The sequence below is a fragment of the Apodemus sylvaticus genome, chromosome 7, assembly GCF_947179515.1.
Source record: "Apodemus sylvaticus chromosome 7, mApoSyl1.1, whole genome shotgun sequence".
Classification (NCBI taxonomy): Eukaryota; Metazoa; Chordata; class Mammalia; order Rodentia; family Muridae; genus Apodemus; species Apodemus sylvaticus.
Window position 1 is genome coordinate 56929516 of NC_067478.1, and position 20180 is coordinate 56949695.

At 42.2% G+C, this 20180-nt stretch overlaps 1 protein-coding gene and 1 pseudogene across 1 annotated transcript in view; both read left to right on the forward strand.

Annotated features, from left to right (window-relative positions):
- The window catches only part of LOC127689708 (uncharacterized), a 63819-nt gene extending 51154 nt beyond the window's left edge, over positions 1–12665 (forward strand). The window contains exons 5-7 of the mRNA XM_052189344.1: positions 7398–8488; positions 8590–8675; positions 11986–12665. Coding sequence (XP_052045304.1) covers positions 7398–8142 — 745 coding nt within the window. The 3' untranslated portion in view covers positions 8143–8488; positions 8590–8675; positions 11986–12665. The remainder of the gene's footprint in view (positions 1–7397; positions 8489–8589; positions 8676–11985) is intronic.
- Positions 12666–19672: 7007 nt separating this feature from the next.
- Positions 19673–19771, forward strand: LOC127690262 (uncharacterized; annotated as a pseudogene).
- Positions 19772–20180: the final 409 nt, after the last annotated feature.

Genomic DNA, 20180 nt, shown 5'->3' on the forward strand with positions numbered 1-20180 from the left:
CATTAGCATGCCGTTGATGATGGTGATAAGAAACTCTTCGGGGCACCAGGATAAACAAAATCAGCTGCGAGGCGTTCAGTCTCCTGAGGGACCATCTTCTCAGCTCTTACTGATTAGATAAACGTCTTCTATTCCTCCAAACACCACACTGGTCCACACCTCATGGGTCTTGTTTTCCCCCCTTTACTTTGAATATTGGTTCCTTGACAAGTTGGAAATACAAAGTGGAAACTGATGACACCTGAGATACTTTTGTTTCCTCATATTTCTAGCACCAGCTTCACATTCCATCTAATCTCCGGGTTCTGCCCTGCCACGCCCAATTTTGACTTAGCACTGATTATATAGAAATCCATCTGGGAACTGTGAGGATGGAGAGAAGGCAAAGTTCTCAGGACAGTGATGATTTTGGTTTAGGGTAGGAGCTACCCATCATCCTTTATTCCACTTTGCTTGTGGCCCTAGTACTAAGAAGATATTCCTCAAGCCCACTTTCTGGCTCTATTTTTTCTTAAAAGAATTTATCATGACTTGATACTGTGTTATGTAATTTCTGTTTACTATCTATCTTCCCCTCCTCCCATACATCTTATAGAATGGAAGCTCTATGAGGTCATGGATTTGAGGGCTTTGTCCAGTTTGGCTGTATCTGCTTCCCCTGTCAATGCCTTGCATGCCTTCTAAATATTTATGTACAAACCAATAGACATATGCTTAGACATCTTTAACCAGAGACACTTCCCTGTGCAATGAACTACAGTGAATGCCAAGAGTCATGGAAAATAAGTGGTGGCTGGGCTCTCAGCCCTACGCAGGCCTTTTATACTACCACTTCTAAGGCTCAGCAACCACTGCAGAAGAGGAGGCAAAAAGAAGGTAAGAGCCGGCAGATAGGAAAAGGGCTCAGGTGCATTCTCCTCTGGCATGACATAGCCATTGCAGACATTCCTTCACGGTGGCTGCAGTTGCCAGCACAAAACTGGCTCTGCCATGGATCAGAGAGGAGTTCTCAAGGCCTCGCCTTGGCCTGTTGAGCCGCTGACTACTGAGGAATTCTGGCTAAGAACGTGTTGTTTGGTTAATGTATGGCCTGCTGTTGCCAAGTCTATTCAAGGACTGAACGAATTAGGTTCCAGTGAATAGTTCAAAACCCAAGGTCACACAGACAGCCAGATGGTCACAAGACAAAATGAAGATATATAAATGTAAGATAGAGAAAAGAGAAAGAATGGAGATATGCATGTGAGATATAAATGTGAAAAGAGAAAGAGGAAGGAAGGAGGGGGATGACGGGTAGAAGGGATCGATGTGTGAGAGAATGCATAATATACATACATGAAATTGCAAAGAAGTCAGGCAGTGATGGCGCATGCCTGTAATCCCAGCACTCTGGGAGGCAGAGGCAGGTGGATTTCTGAGTTCGAGGCCAGCCTGGTCTACAGAGTGAGCTCCACGACAGCCAGGGCTATACAGAGAAACCCTATCTCGAAAAAACCAAATCCAAAAAACCAAAAAAAAAAAAAAAAACCAACCAACCAAACAAACAGAAAAGAAATTGCAAAGAACTAATTTACCAAAAAATTTTTTTAAAGAAAAAAAACATATTGCCTTCAATTATTTATTTATTTTAAAATAAGAATAACAATGTGGATAAATCTTGAATATCATCCACACAGTCAGACAGATGCATGCTCCTACCTGTCCCTCCCAGAAATGGCTGAATTCACAGAGAATGCAGAATGTCCATTGTCAGGAACCGGGGAGGGAAGGAAGGAGAGAGTGATGGTGGAGTGGGCACAGAGTTTGACTTGGGAAGATGGAGATGCTGTACAATGCATAAGTGTGTTTGAAGGCCACTAAATAGCTAGAGATGTTAAATGGTAAATTTTGTGTATGCATAATTTTCCACAATTAAAAAAATTAAAATAGGTCATCCCATGTTCATGTATGCATTTTTACATTTGGCTATTTTTCCAAATAATATTAGTAAGAGGAAATGGCATCATTTTACATTTGCAAGCCCCCTGGCCATTTTGGCCTATTAGAAGATATCTTGATTCTGTATCTGTTTTCAGTCTATCACAGTGTGTTGCTTTTGCTATTGTAAGAGATAACTTAGCCTCACAAAGACACAGCGTGTGATGTGGGGTGGTCATTTCAAATACCCTTTCAGTAACTGTGAGTACTTTAATACTTCTTTAAAGGTACAGCAAAACTTGACAAGTCAGAGCTTCCTAAAATACAGGCTTACTCAGTGATTTAGATCTTCCAAATGTCACATTTCAATGTATGTCAGAAAAAGACATTTGTTGATATCATCACCAATCTCAAAGAAAAGTCTTGAAGTACTGGGAAGATGTTAAACTCCAAGAGGGTAAATGTGTTTTTCAAAAATTTTAGTTTTTTTGCAAATGCAAATTTTATCAGTATGAACACACGTAGTCAGTTGTTCTTTGGGATTGACAGGCTCACACATATTAGTATCTGTTGGAAACTTAAGACTAAGTGATCACAGCTGACCTTTGGATCCTTCAGCTAAAAACAAAAACCCAGTGATTCAGTTCACTGATTTTCTTGAGACATCTACAGACAGCAGTCCTTCATACATGCTTCTCACTCATATAACACGTTAAGAATGAATGTGCTAATCTTAATAACCTAAATCAGAAAGGGGAATCTCTATAATCTGACAAAACACTAGGCAATACCCATTTGTACTATAATAATAAACTTTTGGAGACTAAATGTCTTTGTTAGGTTTCTATTGCTGTGAAGAGACACCATTACCAAGGCAACTCTTATAAGGACAACATTTAATTGGGCCTGGCTAACAGGTTCAGAGGTTCAGTCTATTATTATCAAGGCAAGAAGTATGGCTTCATCTAGACAGGTCTGGCACTGGAGGAGCTGAGAATTCTACCTGTTGTTCTGAAGGCAGCTAAGAGAAAACTGATACCCACATGGTTAGGCGGATGGTCTCATTGTCTAACCCCCCACAGTGACACACTTCTTCCAACAAGGCCACACCTACTCCAACAAGGCCACACCTCCTAATAGTGCCACTCCATGGGCCAAGCATATTCAAACCACCATACTAAAAGTTTTGTCTTTTGAGATTGAACATGAAACAAAAATGTCAGTTTTTGTTGCTTCTATGCAGCAAAACAAAAAACAAAACAACTCCCCGCTGCCTGCCCCACCACCACCACAGCAGCTCTATTTGCAGTAGTTATACCTTTGTAAGATGTGTGTGTGTGGTGTCGAGGATGAAGTTCAGAGCTTCACAAACAGTAGGCAAATACTCATCTATCTCTGATTCATAGCCTCACTTACATCTATTTTAATAAATATAAGAAGGGAAAGAAATCAAGATCTGGAGCCATCATTGTAGCACAGGCCTTTAATTCCAGTATGTGGGAGGCAGAAGCAGGTGGGACTCTGTGAGTTCAAAGCTAGCCTGGTCTGCATCTTGGATCCAGGCCAGCCATGGCTACATAGTGAGACACATTTCAAACCACTTTGGGAACAAAACAAGTAAATAATATAGGATTCAAAGGTGGTGGAACATAGCACCCACTTGGTATCTTATTTGCCGAGGGTCCTTTTGTCTATGTATGTCTTATTTCCTACTCTGTCTCCTGAGACTCAACAGAACATGCTGTTGGTTCCTAGATTTACTTCAACATGCAATAATGGTTGCTTGAGCATATATGTATAAGGCACTTGGTAGGGCCTGCACACCATAGAATAGATAGATGCAGGACTCAACAGATTTTTGTTGACAGTTGCTAATTATTGGCTATTTCTGATAGAATGTGGTTTTCTTTTCTCTTGAATGCCAAGTACCGGGCACCATCGGTTCTACTGACAATGCTGTGAAAATGAGGACATCAAGACACAGAGATTGATTTAAATGGCTTGCTCAGGGCCATGCATGTCTTCACAGGCTGTGTGAGGATTCAGACCCCCTCTGGCTTCTCTCCTGCACTGAGATGCTAGGCGGACTCATTCAGATTGACTGGATTTCATATTTCATTTAAACGCTCTCATTTCACTGTTTCGACATCCACCTTCTCTGACTCGGATTTCAGGACCCGGAGTCTGAATTGGTTTACTTCCACTTCAGACACTGTCAAGATAAATTAGACACCAAGGGTCCGTGACACCATCTGAAGCGGAGCTGCTATTAGCAGAAAATATGTAAGCAGTTTTGTATTTCAATATAGTGCAGCACTGCTTGGGAAGACATATTTTCTACTAAAAATGAGAGTGGGAATAATAAAACTGAATGAGTTTTGAATATTAAAAAGATCAGAATTTGGTTTCACTACATCTGCAAGCAAGCACAGCCAAAGGAAGGGAGGCAACAGTAAATATTTTTATCACCTTTCAGCGCATCTACAAACCATTCTTCTGAATAAGATCTGACAGGTTCCTGACTGTGAACAGAGATAGGGTAACAACTCTGATGCTACATAAGCTTGCATCAGATACAGGCTCCATTTTTGCTGTACTCATCCATCCATAGCTTAGCCTTCTCGGCTGACAAGGCGTGTTATTAATACAGCATATTGTACCACGGGTGCGCTGCCCTACATGGCGTTTGTCTTGTTGGGAACTGTAATTGTCTGAAACAATGGCCTCAGTGAAAAGATGTGAAACGTTATGAGCTGTGTAAAGATCAAAATAATTTGTAGTTGTGGACAAAGAATTAAAACCGAAGCATATAGAGTTTGTGCTACATAGTAAATGCAGCTTGGAGTTAATGATTTGGTCATGAATGATTTTTAATTTTTATTTCTTTTCCAGTCCCTATAAGGTAACTGAATTCCAAGCCAAGCCTTGTGGAGAAACAAAGGTTCCCTCTTCAGAATGTAAGTCCCACTTGAGTGTCCCCACCAATGTCTCCCTAGCCTATGGCATACGACTTGGAAAGGAGTGACTATATAATTGTTTAATATAAAAAGAGGACAAGAACGGAGGGCCAGGGGTTTAGTCAAGCCATTGTCAAGAGTTTTCCCTAGATGTAATGGAGGAAGAGAAAAAGAAAGAACAGGACCCAATTTCCTGAGAATTGGATAAGCAGGAAAGGAGCCTGCGGAAATGGGAGTAGTTCTCCCACTGAGAGGCTAAAGACACCGCAGTGGTTTCCACATTGCTGAGCCAAGGGAGAGCCCCATGTGCACTGAAGGGCAAGGGTCTGGTCCCCTCACCCAGAAGCATCTGGATCTATTCTTGTGTCTCTCACTTTGGCTCTTGGAGAACAATGACAGGGGCTTCAGTGATTCTAGTAAATGGAGGAGCAAGCGGAAGAGGGTGGGTTAGAGAACGCGGTGGAGGATGAGGGAGCTAAGATGAAAGCAATGGCAAGAAGACGGACCCAGGGCCAAATCTTGCAAAGGCTCTGAGTTACCTGTCCACTGAGATAGTAAAGGAGGAATCAGGGAGAGGACAGGACAATTTAGAGTCCATGGAGAAGACAAGAGTAAACATTGTGAGGTATGAGAAAGAAAGAAAGACGGTTCCTATGGCAACCTAAGCCATAGTCACATTGCTTCGGTCCCTATCCCCCCCCCAGCCCCCCAGGCAAAGTTTGGTGCTCTTTGGATTACACCCTTGCTTGTGCTTTCTCTGAGCAGCATGGTGGATAGATGATTATTGTTTTGGGACAGGGGTTTTCTGTGTGGCCCTAGCTGTCCTGGAAGTTGCTCTGTAGACCTCAAATTCACAGTGTATTCTGAGTGCAGGGATTAAAGGCATGCACCATCACACCTGACACGTGATAGCTAGATTACAGGCAGCGGGCTGTGTTTCTCTTACAAGTCATCAGTCGAGGATGGTAGGTCAAATAAGACTGCCCCGATAGGACCCAGTTCTGTTAGAAGTCTCCGGAAAGAGCTTTCCTCCCGCGAGGAAGAGAAACACATTTCCTTCACATTTGATGCCAAGACTTTTGCAGTGAGGGATTACAGAAAGGGATTGCAGAAGGGGACTGCAGAAAGAAGTGTTTTGAGGACCTGGAAAATGTCTGTGAATTACTCCTCACCATTCCCAGGCTACCACAGAATGGCTCAGGAGATGATAAAGTCCTCACTTTTCAAAAGGCACCCTCAAGGCAGGACTTTTTTCTGTTGCTAGTCATGTTGCTTGCTTGCTCTTTTCTACCAATGCAGAAGGTAAAACTTGTTTCACAAATGTGAGTGCTTAGGTTTAAAACACCTGGAAGGGAGATTTCACTTTCCCCTCATATCCTTTATCTTCTTTCCTACCTACTAGATTCAGACAAACATACAAGACAGAAAGCCCTTCTTCTCCCTTCCCCCAGAGTCTTTAACCCCAGTTCAAGCTCATAGTAGTTGGGTTCCTCTACCCTGAAACCTATTCTGTCACAGGAGGTTCTTCACTTAGCCAGTACACAGGTTTCTGGAGCCTTGCCTATCATAGGATAGATAGGCATACATGTCTGAAAACCTATGTCACAGCTTAACCTCAAGTGGGAAGCCCACCCACAGCACTATTTTGACCCTAATGGTGCTCTGTAGCCTTAGAGCAGAAATACTGTAGTCAATGTGGAAATGACTGGGACATGGGCATAGGAGAGGGTCTGAGAATGCAATTAGCTGGTCTGACTAGATTATAATTCTTATAAACACCACAAAGTACTTAATAGATAACTCTACCTATAGTTTCTATGTGTACATTAAACTGAACGGAGGAGACGATAGGCAGATGGCTAAGTAGCTTTCCCTCATAGAATTTTCCCTTTAGTGCCTTTCAACAGTATCATTTCCCCACACCCACTAAAAGCTAAACCTTCTATATTTTCAATTGGTTCTTTTAGTTTATTTTTATAACACTCTTAGAGACAGGGAGTAGCAGGATAGTTTTATTTAACTTGCCAAGAAGTGAGACACAGAGATGATCTGACTTGGCCACCATCCCAGAGGGCATCTATGGTCTTTTAGTCCCCAGGGCTCTTGGGCTTTTGTTCTGATGTGCCTGTATATAATTGTTTTGATAGCAATTTCTCTGGTTCTCTCTCACTAGCCTACTAATCGCGTGTGTCAATCATATTCAAGAACATCAAGGGCCTAAGGGTCAGCCACAGTCTCAGGAGAAACAGAATCCAAAAGGGGAAAATAAGGCATAATATAGCATTTTTCTCCTTCAAGTGTGTTTGTCAGTTGTGGCCTCATAAATCTGACAGTGTGTGCAGGAGGAAGTTGAGGACCTCCGCCCTAGGCTGCAGAAAGAATAGGGTCTATAAAGCTTTCTGACTAGAGCTTAAACCAAGTGAGTGAGAACCCTCATGGGGATCAATGGGTTCTCCACCCAGCCTCAGAAGAAGCAGGAAGGAAGTCCTCCTTTCCTTCCTCTTCAAAGATTCACCCCTGTAGCGTCCCCGTACAGTCTCAGGACCTAGAAGTGTGGTGGAGAGCACGTGCAAACCTCCTACTCGACCCTTGGCCATCTTGCTCCACTTCACTTTCACTTTGCAGAGCAGAATCCTGGGGCCCCAGAGGGCTGCGCCCGGGAAAAGGCCACAGGACACAGTGCGACCTCCGGGCTCGGACCCCGGAGTGCGCGTGCGCGCCCGCGCGGGGCAGCCCCGGGGCTAATCTCCTGCCACTCATCCTCGAGGGCGCCGGGCGTTCCGGCCACAGCGCCTGGAGCCTCGCGCCGGGGCCCAGCTGGGCCGCACGCGGAAGGACAAATAGTCCCGGCGGCGGCTCCGCGCGCCCCTCCGAGACCGCGCTCGCCCCGCCCGAGCAGCCCGGCCTCGGCCTCGAGCGGCGGGAAGTGGGCGGCCGCTCGACCCCCGCTCCTCCCTCTGGGGCCTGGCGGGTGTACGAGGCTCCTCAGGGAAAAGTAATTGGATTCCGGGCTCCGCGCTGCCGGGAACGGCGGAAAGCCGCAGCTGAGGCTGCAGCGCGTGGGCGGAGGAGGGCGCGGCGGGGGAGGGAAGGGCGCAGACGCCGCCGGGCTCTCCCGCGCCCCGGCGACCCGGCCAGGGCAGGCCGCAGCGGAAAGCGGGCGGCCGCGGGGCAGGGCCAGCATGCTGGCCCCAGGGGCCCCGACTGCGACTGCGACGTCCTCACTCCTTCCCAGTCGCCACCTAGTCTGTGGAGCACACCTGGCTGATGATGACACCCGCCCAGAGAAACGTTTGGGAAAGCTGAAGTCTGTCAGCATCCCTCGGGGTTTCTCTCAAAGCTCTGATGTGCAGCTGAGGTGGAAAAAGAACCTTTCATCCAGTGTGCAAGTGGAGAATTCCTCTCCCTCACGAATGTCACGGGGAACACAGTAGGAAAGTACCTCACATCTTTGCCTTGGTTACAGACTCCCCCTAAGTTCCCTTCCCCCTGAGAAGATTGATTTATCACAAGTGGGAGCCTTAAAGAGGATGTATTGTTTTCTGTTTCTCCCCTGCTGAAATGGTAGGAATGTTCCAGAACTTGTAAATGACTAACTCTGCAGCTCTTTTGTGGTATGTCTTTTTTCCTTTTTAATTCCCTTTACTACATCTCACACATTGATTTACTAAGCTTTTATAGAGGAATTTCTCACAGGCTCTATTCTGCTTATCAGGGACATAACAGTGAATAAGCCCAAACTCTCCGAGCTCTTGGACTTCGTTACAGGTGATGAGATACACAGTTCAGTGCCATGTGATCGTAAGTGCTATAAAAAAATAATACTGCAGGGCAAAGAAGGATACAGGTAGAGATGCGCAGTGTGTATTTTATATGAGTTGACTTAGAAAGATATTTCTGAGGAAGTTGTGTTTAAAACAGGTCTGAATGAAATGAATTAGACAAGCAAAACATAGACAGGTAACTTTCCAGACTGAGGAAGGAACCAATCCAAAGGCTCTGAAGTCTCTGGAAAAAGTCTAGTGAGCAGTTTAGCAAGAAGTGAGGAGGCCGATGTGATTGCTGCTCTGAGCACCAATAGTTGGGTGGAGGAGGGCTGAGAGACTCAGGGCATGTAGACCAGTGGTATTAAGAGCTTCAGGTTGCTTTTAGATTTTTAAAAGTTTTGTGTATGAGTGTTTTGCCTGAAGGCAATGTATATGAACTATGTACATGCCGAGATTAGAAGAGAGTGTTAAAGCCCCTCAAACTCGGAGTTACAGATAGTTGAGTCACTATATGGGTCCTGGAGGCTGAACCTAGGTCCTCTGCAAGAGCAACAAGTGCACCCCACCCCACCCCCCATTCCCACCCCAGCTTTTAGTGTGAAACTTTTGGAGAGTTTTATGCTCTGAGTTTCCAATCTCTCTCCTTCTCCATCAGACACTAGGATTGGTTCTGATGTCCTGCCTTTCTCTCCTGGTCTCTTAACAGTAAACGTTAGAGCAACAGTTTCTGCCTTTTTTCTCACCCTCCCCCACTCATTTATCCCCCCAACGCTTCAAGTGGTTCTTATGAGCAGACCTTTAACTTTAGCATCATCTTTATTCCTAGATGCTATAGACTTTATTTACTTGAGATAAGGTTTTACTGTATTGCCTTGGCTGGTCTGAAATGCTGCATACCAGGCTGGCCTTGAATTTAGAGAGGTCCCTCTGCTTCTACCTCCTGAGCACTGGGATTAAAGGTGTGTGCTACCATGCCTTGCTGTTGTGGTTGTTTATATCAGCTTTAGTTCACCATCATTTCTAACGTATCCTACCATCTCCTTGATTGCAACAGGTCAAAACCTAATCTTGCTGTCTTTGTAAAACCTATATAACTCCTTTCTCAATAATACTCGTTCGATCTCTGCCACCCACACTAAAATGTTTGTCATTGTCAGCACACTATTTCTTCTTCTTTATTTGACCTGGCCAGTTGTCAGGACCTTTAGTGTATCATTTGAAGTGCTTCATATCAAATTCCTTCCTGTATCTCTACTTCATGCTTTTTGCCTAAGACCTTGAGAATTGCCAGCCAGGATCAGTTCAACAGTCTTTTTATGGTCTCTCCCTTTTCTCTCTGTTCCAATGTAACTTGCCAGAATAATTGCTCACTTTTAGCACATCTCTTCACGCCCAGATAGCTTTATGGGTATATTTTCTCTTGCATTAAATTTAAACTCTGGTGACTGACTTTCAAGCTTGTCCTCTAGTCTTGTTCCCTTCTGTGTCTCTTCAGCCTGCCTTCTCAGTTTACGGTAGCTGTGGCCAGCAAGTAGTTTTCTGTACATTTACTTCTTTGTATATGTCTATGCATCTACCCGTACATAACCTAGTATTTGACTCATTTGAATGTTATAAATGATGAAAATATAACTTAAATTTGCCTAAATAAGAAGGGGAATCTTATTAGCTTCTGATCCTACAGTGAAATACCTGAGATTCCCTAACTCAGTGGTTCTCAACCTTCCTAATGCTGCGACCCTTTATAGAATTTCTCTCGTTGTGGTGACCCTCAACCATAAAATTTTCTTGTTGCTACTTTATAACTGTAATTTTGCTAGTGTTATGAGTTGTAATGTAAATATCTAGTATTCAGGATATTTGATATTAGAACTCTGTAAAAGGATTGTTTGACACCCCCTACCCCCACCCCTTACCCTCTCCCCACCCCCTACCCCCCCACATACAAAAGGGATGAGAATCACTGGTTTAACAGCTTAAGAACAGAAGTTGTGGAGGTTCAAGTCATGGCATCCGTGTCAGCAGAGTCCTGGTAAGGGCTCTCAGCTGTCAGTTCATTGCTATGACAACAGTGGAAATGTGGGCAAAAGCAAGTAGCCACATCTCAATACAGGCAGCTGGAGAAGGGCTGGGAGGGAAACCTTTTATAGGAAACCTTTCCAGAAATCTAACCAAGGTCTCATGAAAAGTACTTAATCTCTTTCAGGCAAGGGCACACCCTCTGTTGCCTTAAGAACCTCTCACTTGGCCTCACCTCCTAATAAGTTCCATAGTACTTCCTGAAACGCTATCCTGGGCTGAGCTTTCCAACACATAAACCGTTAGGGAACATACAAACCATAGGAATTTACTGGCTCATATCACTGAAATGTTCAAGAGTGTTAGACATGGCTTGCTAAAGCATTTACATTATGTCACCAAGACTTAATTTCTCAAATTCTGAATCTCCACAGATGAGTATCCAGCAGTTCTAGATTGACACCAGCCTCAAACATCAGGGTGCTTCTTCCTAACTCAGTCACTGTTGCCTAGAGAATGACATGCTTAGACTGGTCCAAAGTGACAGACAAACCTATTCTGGACATGTGAGTCTATCAGGAGTGCAGAAATGACACAAGATGATGTGGCATAGCATAGCTATGAGAGAAAGGTGGGTGTGTTTTCAGTAACAGCAGATAAACTGTATGTTCTCCTGATTTCTCCTATATATCCTCCATAAGTAAATGTAGTACTTTCAATCACCAAAAATGTACTCACTTACTTTAGGTATTAGAGAGAACACTAATTGCTGGTAATGGGGTGTTGAGGTTTGGATGTGAAATGTTTTGCCTAGGCTTGTGTTTTTGAGTACCAGGTCCCCAGCTAGTGGCTCTGTTTGGGAAAGTTGTTGTGAAATCTTTAGGAGGTGGATCCTCACTAGAGGTCTGGGTCAATGGGTCATTGGAGGCCTTATAGTGAGGCCCTCCCAACTTCCTGCTCACGTTCTGCTTCCTAAGTGTGGATGCAGTGTGACCAGCCACGTTACCTTTGCCATGGTGGACTGTATTCCTCTGGAATGAGAAGCCAAAATAAGCTCTTTCCCCACTCAGTTGCTTCTATCAAGGTATTTTATCACAATAATTTGGAAAAAAGTGAAGACACTATAGTGCAGTCTTTCCCATTATATGGCAGTATAATCCTTCAGTCTGTTCACCTAAGGATACATGATCCAGTTACCTACAAAGTACTAATATTTGATAACTTAAAAGTAGATGACACTGAGGGAAAGCTGCTATTTGGAAAAATGAATAATGGCCTGCACAATGGCCTACAAGTCACAGCATATATCATATCTTGCTCAACAGTAAAGCAAGAGTTTCCTAACCTGAGGAGGGAAGATGTTCTCTGATCATCTGGATGCCATGTGTTCTCTTCTTGGAGGAGCTCTCATCTGTTCTCCATCGTCACATCTGCAATGGACATCGTGGAGGACAGTGTGCCAGGAGTCACACCCCTTCAGCATTCTCTTCCTTGATACAGTGAGGCTGGGGAAAAGCCACTCACTTTGGCAAAAATAACTAGCTTTTACCAAAATCGGTTGTGATTCCCTTCTGTTGGGTAGAATTGTTGTTATCAAGTAGCCATCTATCCAGGAACTACATTTGTCGGTCCTGGGTTACTCTTACTAAAGTTACATAATTGTCTTCATTGGAAGTGATATTTCTCACTTGTACCCAGTGTGTTTGAGAATCAGGCTCAGTGAGTAGAGGTGCCTGATGCCAAGGCTGAATTCAATTCCTGGAACATAGGAGGTAGAAGGAGAGAACTGATTTCTACAAGTGTCACAAGTGTCACACACACACACACACACACACACAGACACACACACGCACACGCACACGCACACGCATGCATGGGTGTGCATATCCATAAATAAATATATAAACAAATGGAAAGCAAGAATTAAGTTAGCCTTTTCTAATCTTTCCCCAACCTCTGGCTGCTGTGAAAGTAACTTTGAAGAAAATCTACTGATTTTCTGTCATTAGACATTTTAAATAAAATATTAAACTTTTATTTTTGTTCTATTTCTTAAGTGTGAGTCTTTGCCTGCATGTATTTCTGTGTACCACTTGCATGCCTGATGCCTGAGGAGGCCAGAAGAGGTCTTTTGATGCCATGGAATCAGAGTCATGTATGGTTGTCAGCTTCCATGTGGCTGCTGGGAACCAACCCTTGGACCTCTGCAAAGGCAATGAGTGCTCATGACCTCTTATCGTTTATACAGCCAGATTCTAGACTTTGTTTTGAGACAGGGTCTCTCTGTGTAGCCTTGACTATGCTATGACTTAATCAGCAGGCCAGAGCCTCACACTCAGCAGAGATCCTCCTGCCTCTGCCTCCCGAGTCCTGAGATTAAAAGCATATTCCACCATCACCCAGCTTGTCTAGACTTTTTAGAAGTGAGAAAGATGTGTCTACTACACTTAACTCCTCAAACATCTTCATTCCTCATTATGGTAAGTAACCTTTTCTATGTAGATTTAGTGACCTTTTACAGCATAATTTTAATACTTGGTAAACTTCCAGTAATTGCATCCGACCAATTCTATGATAGAAAAACCCAAAGCTGGATGTTTGCTGTTGTGTAAATTGCAGCCTTGACTCTGGCTGCTATTAGTACTTTTTGTCTTTTAGCAGTAGACCTTGGTATTCTCCTAGTTCACTGGCCTCCATTTTGCTCTCTGCCTGCCTGAGAATGATTTGATAGCGTTCTCTTAGGCCTTCTCTAGTGCTTTATGGCCCCAGATTATTGAGATTTCTGTCATTTTTATTTTACCCTGTAAGCTAAAAGTAGTCACTCATTACAAAGTGATTTCTTTTCTGCCTTAGATAAATCAACCTCAGCCTTAGACCAAACTCTCTCATAGGGCCTATTAAAAGCTAGAAAGTGACAGTATCTTCTAGAATATAAGCTTTGAATAACAATCCCTTTTATATTTGATGCTTGATAGGCACATGTTCTGAATTCCGGTATATGGTTAGTACTGATTAACCTACTGCTTTGGTGTTGAAGTCCAAGCTCAGCATAGATAAAGTCGCTTCTGGATCAACCAATTCAGTAGTTTGGATTTGTCTCTACTATTCTCCACTCTTGATAGCAATTTATGAATTATTACAGATATCTTAATTGCAAGTGACAAAATGAAAGGACACAATACAAACTGGTTTATTGGGAAAATGTATTGGCAATTGGCTCATATAACTTAAAAGAGAAAGAATCTAGTGATATATTTAACTTAAGGCATAGCTTGCTTCAAGGACATAAGCAATGCCATTAGAATTTTATTCCTTTCATCTCTTGGCACTATGCTCTGGGTTGGCTTCCTTCTAGGGCTCCATGTGGTGGCTCCTGGCAGCTCCAGTTCACATAATCCTTACTGTTAGCAATCTCAGTAGAAGAGTACATATCACATTGCTACGTGTGCCAGTAATAGTCATCTTACATTTTCCTGGCTCTGATCAGGATATGTAGAAAAACAATCCAGTATGTCAAGCCTAATTTGCATAGCTACTTACAAAGTTGAGAGAGGACACGATACAACCTAAAAGACATTGAGGGATAAACCAGATTATGATTATCAGGAAAAGGGTGAATAGATACTGAGCAGCAAAACAAAAAACAGATGTGTCTCGTTAGTTACCAATGCATAATGTTTCCTAATGTGTTGGTTTTATCTCCTTCACTGGGCTGTCAGTGTCCTAGGATCTCACATCATTCCATGTCTTAATAATGCCAACCTAGTAGGCACTCTAATATAATACTAGCTGATTGCTGTTCTCTCCTATATTAGTAGAGAGAGCTCACTAAAAAGGAAAGAGTAGCTTAATAAAGGGACAGTTTACAGAGGTATGGCAAGGGCTAAAGGAATCAACAAGGAATGGTAAAGCAGGTAATGACTGGCTGCCTGGGAAGCAGAAAGAGTGAAGGAATGGGCAAAAGAGCTTTAAGTGGAAGCCAGGAGAAGCTGTAGCTGGGAAGGAAATGTCTGACAAGAGCTGTGACTATAAATAGAGAAATGTAGCCAACTGCCAAATGTGGTCCAGTAAAGGACTGGGGAAAACACATTTGTCTTCTTTCCTCTAACCTCTAAACTTTTGTTGGTACTTACCATGAGCTAAATCCAATCAGAGGGCAGAGGCCTTTAGTGACAGAATCTGGAGAACCCAGCTTCTAATATAAAGCAAGGCAAATAGGGTGAAAATTGGGCCTGGAAGAACCAATGGAAAATGACAAGGACATTCCTATCCTGTCCCACAGAGCAACTCTAAATAAAAGCAATCCTATTGTATGCTGATGGTGCAAAATGGATATTCCAGGAGAGTATGGTTTATCCTTTTTAACAAGTTTGTTAAACATGTTTAATTTTATTAGCATTTTAGGATTTTAACATTCATGAATTCATACACCAGAAAAAAATTTTTGTGAGCCAATGTAGTTAAAAAGCTATCATTGCCATGCTGATATGCAACTCCTCGAGAATATTGTACCTGGCAATCCATCAGGAAGCACCAGCTCAGCACTTGTCAAGGAGTGACAAATTTGATAAATGTTTGATGATTTTAAAAATGATTGAATGAATAAATTAAAATATTTGAAGCCAGAGGAATGTAAAGAGAAAACTACTTGCATTTTCCTTGTTAGAGCTTGATGCTACAGAAGGCTACAGTACCTGTCCTGTCTCCTGAAGTCTGACTCTGGCATCTTAGTTGTTATGTGAGGTTTTATCTCTTATAGGAAATGGATTTACAGTAACTCTTTAGTAGTAACATATTCCATAATTAATTGTCCTGCTAATAAAGGGTCCATTATTTATATGTCATTCATATATATATATATATATATATATATATATATATATATATATCCCTCATTATATAATCTGGTATTATGAAGTGCCAGTCCAAACTTTTTTTAAAAACAGATTTATGTCGTTGTTAAGCCAATACACATACCTTGTTCTTCAGCAATCCTGTATAGGCTCCTGCTTTCATGTACATCATCATTCATTTATTCATTCAACAAACATTGCAGTGTAGGTACCATGTACCACACAGAAGCCAAGCTCTTATGGTGCTTGTGTCTAAAGCAATATTTTCAGAGTTAAATGGGATCCTGAATTAAATGTCTAAAGATCTGTAAAAATAAAGATTCTGATTCATAAACCCTGGGATGTGGCCCACTAGAGTACATTTCTAATCATGTCCTGAGTGACAGCAGTGTTGGTGGTCTATGGACCACACTTAGAGAGCAAGGGTGGATTTATTCAATCCTTACAACAATAACCTCATAAATACTGAATTTTTGTTATTGTTTCTGTTTCATTCTGTTTTTATATACCTACTGTGTGCAAAATACTGTGTTATATCCATTGTAGAAAATTTGGGAAAATCACAACAGAAAAAAGTAGTTTGACACATAATGATGGTTTTATAAAACTACTTAAATGAAATATCCATAAAAGGTAAAACTATCATGACAAAAGTAGATGGTTGGTTACTTGGGCTACAGAGAGATACAGGAATATAAATGGCTAAGAGTGGTTCTATTGAACTGATAATAATTTTCTAAAAAACAGGACTACTATAATGGCTGCACAACTTGATGACCATCAACATTAATTAAGATGAACAAAAGTTACCATATCTAAACTATACCTCAGTAAGTCTCAGATAATTGTGATACGATGTGAACAAATGCAATAATAGAAACACGTAATCTTGGATCCCTTTGACAAGGAGATGGAGCTCATGGAAGCTGATTTACCCAAGTCACTAACTAGGGACAGCATACTAATATAGTCAGTCCTATTGAGGCAGAAGTCTTAGTCAAAAACTTAGCTTCTGGGGAGAGGAAACTGATCCCATTTAACCAGGATGTTTCCCCCTCTTCTAGAATTGCCACCTACCCAGACACATCCTAAGTGTTGGCCTCCTGGAATCAATGCACCTGACTGTTAGATGACAGGTCACAAGCTGGGTGGCTTCTGGCAGATCCTTTAGCTTCATCAGAGCTTTGTTTGTTTGTTTGTTTGTTTGTTTTGGTTTTTTTGTTTTTAACTTTCAGTCAAATACAACCAATTCTATTTCATTTAGTAGCTAAGGGGTTGGGCAGCTCACACACTCATTATCCAGATAGAGACTCACACTCAAAGCTGAGCATCTAAGAACAAAGTCCACAAACCATGAAGAGAAGGAACCCAGAGCGAGAGTTGCTGAACATGACTCGGACCTCAGTGTGGTCATACGTGTGCTGTGCAAGAGAGAAAACTGCCTGCCCTCCTTGTTTTTTTTCTTCATGTAACTAGTTCCTGACTCGAGGCCATGCAGGTGCTGTAAATCTAGGCTGCAAGGACAGATGGTGAAGAAAGTAAATATAAACCTACATCTTTTTTGAGACTCACATATTCAATGAATTTTCCAAGCTCAGAGAATTCAGATGCTGGATAAGGAAACAAACAAGTAAAATCTCTCTGCACCTCAAACTGGTATGTACTATAGCCTGTAGAGGTCCATGGACTGTTTCCAGAAAAATCACTGGAAAGCTTGTTAGAAATTCAGAGTCTGGCCTGGAAGGATAGTGCAGTTGGTAAAGCACTTGATTTGTAAGCATGAAGACCTGTGATGAATCTCTAGAACCTAGATAGAAAAACATCAGACATAGTTGCTTATGCATGTGATCACAGCACTGGCCAGGAAGAGCAGAGACTCTTTTAGCTAGTCAGCTTAGCCTACTTGGTTAGTTTCAGGTTTGTGAGAGACTGTTTTAAATAATGCTGCTTCTCCTGCTGCTGCTACTACTACTAAATAATGTAAAATAAAATAGCCCCCAAACAAACAACAACAAAAACCCAAGCGGATAGTATCTTAGGATTGATGCCTGAAGCAACCTTATGGGCTCCACCTACTCTCTCTCTCTCCCTTTGTGTGTGTGTGTGTGTCTGTATGTTGGCCAGATGACAACCTTCTGGGTTGTTCTTTAGGTGCTGTCTGCCATTTGTTGTTGTTTTGAGCCAGCATCTCTCCTAGGCCTGAAACTCATCAAGTGTGCTGAAATGGCTGGCCAGCAAGCTCCAAGGATCTCTCTGTGTCTCCACCTTCCCAGTGCTGGGGATTTCATCCACGCCAAACTTCTTTCTACTTGTTCTGGAATCTAATTCAGGTCCTCAGGCTTGCAAGGCAAGCAATTTCATTGACTGAGTTACCTCTAGTTCAGCTTTTAAAAAAATACACATTAAAATCAGAATGAGCTTCTTCCCTGGCTGAGCTTCTGGAGCCAAGATGGTAGCTGGTGACCTCGAGGAAATCAAAGAAGACCTCAGAAAATGGAAAAATCTTCCATGCTCGTAGATTGGCAGGATTAATATAGTAAAAATGGCCATCTTACCAAAAGCAATCTACAGATTCAATGCAATCCCCATCAAAATCCCAACTCAGTTCTTCATAGAGTTAGAAAGAGCAATTCTCAAATTCATCTGGAATAACAAAAAACCCAGGATAGCTAAAACTGTTCTCAACAGTAAAAGAACTTCCAGGGGAATCAGTATCCCGGACCTCAAGCAATACTACAGAGCAATGGTGTTAAAAGCTGCATGGTATTGGTACAGTGACAGGCAGGTAGATTGATGGAATAGGATTGAAGACCCAGAAATGAATCCACATACCTATGGCCACTTGACCTTTGACAAAGAGGCTGAAACCATCCAATGGAAAAAAGATAGCCTTTTCAACAAATGGTGCTGGCTCAACTGGAGGTCAGCTTGCAGAAGAATGAGAATTAATCCATTCTTATCTCCTTGTACTAAACTCAACTCCAAGTAGATCAAGGACCTCCACATAAAATCAGACACACTGAAACTAAAATAGAAAAGAAACTGGGGAAGACCTTTGAGGACATGGGTACAGGGGTAAAGTTCCTGAATAGAACACCGATAGCTTATGCTCTAAGATCAAGAATTACAAATGGGACCTCATAAAATTACAAAGTTTCTGTAAGGCAAAGGACACTGTCAAATGGACAAAATGGCAACCAACAAATTGAAAAAGGATCTTCACCAACCCTACATCTGACAGAGGGCTCATATTCAATATATACAGAGAACTCAAGAAATTAGACGCCAGAGAGCCAAATAATGCTATTAAAAATGCGGTACAGAGCTAAACAAAGAATTTTCACATGAAGAACTTCGAATGGCTGAGAAGCACCTTAAGAAATGCTGAACATCATTAGTCATTAGGGAAATGCAAATCAAAACAACCCTGAGATTTCACCTTACACCAGTTAGAATGGCTAAGATTAAAAACTCAGGAGACAGTAGGTGTTGGCGAGGATGTGGAGAAAGAGGAACACTCCTCCACTGCTGGTGGGAATGCAAGTAGGTACAACCACTCTGGAAATCAGTCTGGCTGTTTCTCAGAAAACTGGGCATAACACTTCCAGAGGACCCTGCAATACCATTCCTGGACATATACCCAGAGGATTCCCCAGCATGCACTAAGGATACATGCTCCACTATGTTCATAGCAGCCCTATTTATAATAGCCAGAAGCTGGAAAGAACCCAGATGCCCCTCAATGGAGGAATGGATACAGAAAATGTGGTATATTTACACAATGGAATACTACTCAGCAATTAAAAACAATGAATTCATGAAATTCTTAGGGAAATGGTTGGATCTGGAAAATATCATCCTAAGTGAGGTAACCCAATCACAAAAGAACACACATGGAATACAGTCACTGATAAATGGATATTAGCTCAGAAACTCTGAATACCCAAGACAAAACTCACATACCAAATGACTGGAGAGGTCCCGGATCCTGAAAAGGCTTGTGCCAGCATTGTAGGGGAGTACCAGGACAGAGAAGTAGGAGGAGGTTGATAGGAGAATGAGCAGAGGGAAGAGGGCTTAGGAAATTTATGGGGAGGGAGGAACTGGGAAAGGGAAAATCATTTGGATGTAAAAAAAAAAAGAATATAGAAAATAAAAAATTATAATAAAAAAGAAAAAAATCAGAATGATGCAGAGAGGATTAGCATGGCTCCTGCACATAAAAGACATGCAAATTCACAAAGCTTTTCATATCTTTGTAGGAGCCACCCTCTCTCCTTGTGTTGTCTGGGAGAACATGGCCATTATTTGACCCTGCCTTAGGGTCCCCTTCTGGTCTCCTATTGGCAGTTTCTTGAGTGTTTTAAAGAAATCCTTTTCTGAAAAATAATAAATATACTCATGAATTGCAACTAATTTAACTTGAAGAGTTTTGATCAAGAACATGTTAAATTTACAGAATTAGACTATGAACTAGCAAATAAAGGAAATGAGGGCAAGTCATTTCTGGCTTGTGTCTTGAAAGTATTAGAATTTCATTTTCTTCCTAAGGAAAAGAGTTGCTCAGTGGTTCAGAGTCCTGATGCCTGGAGTATGATTCTTAGCACCCACATGGCAGTTCACAGGTATAACTCCAGTTCTAGGGATTCAATACCCTCTTCCAGCCT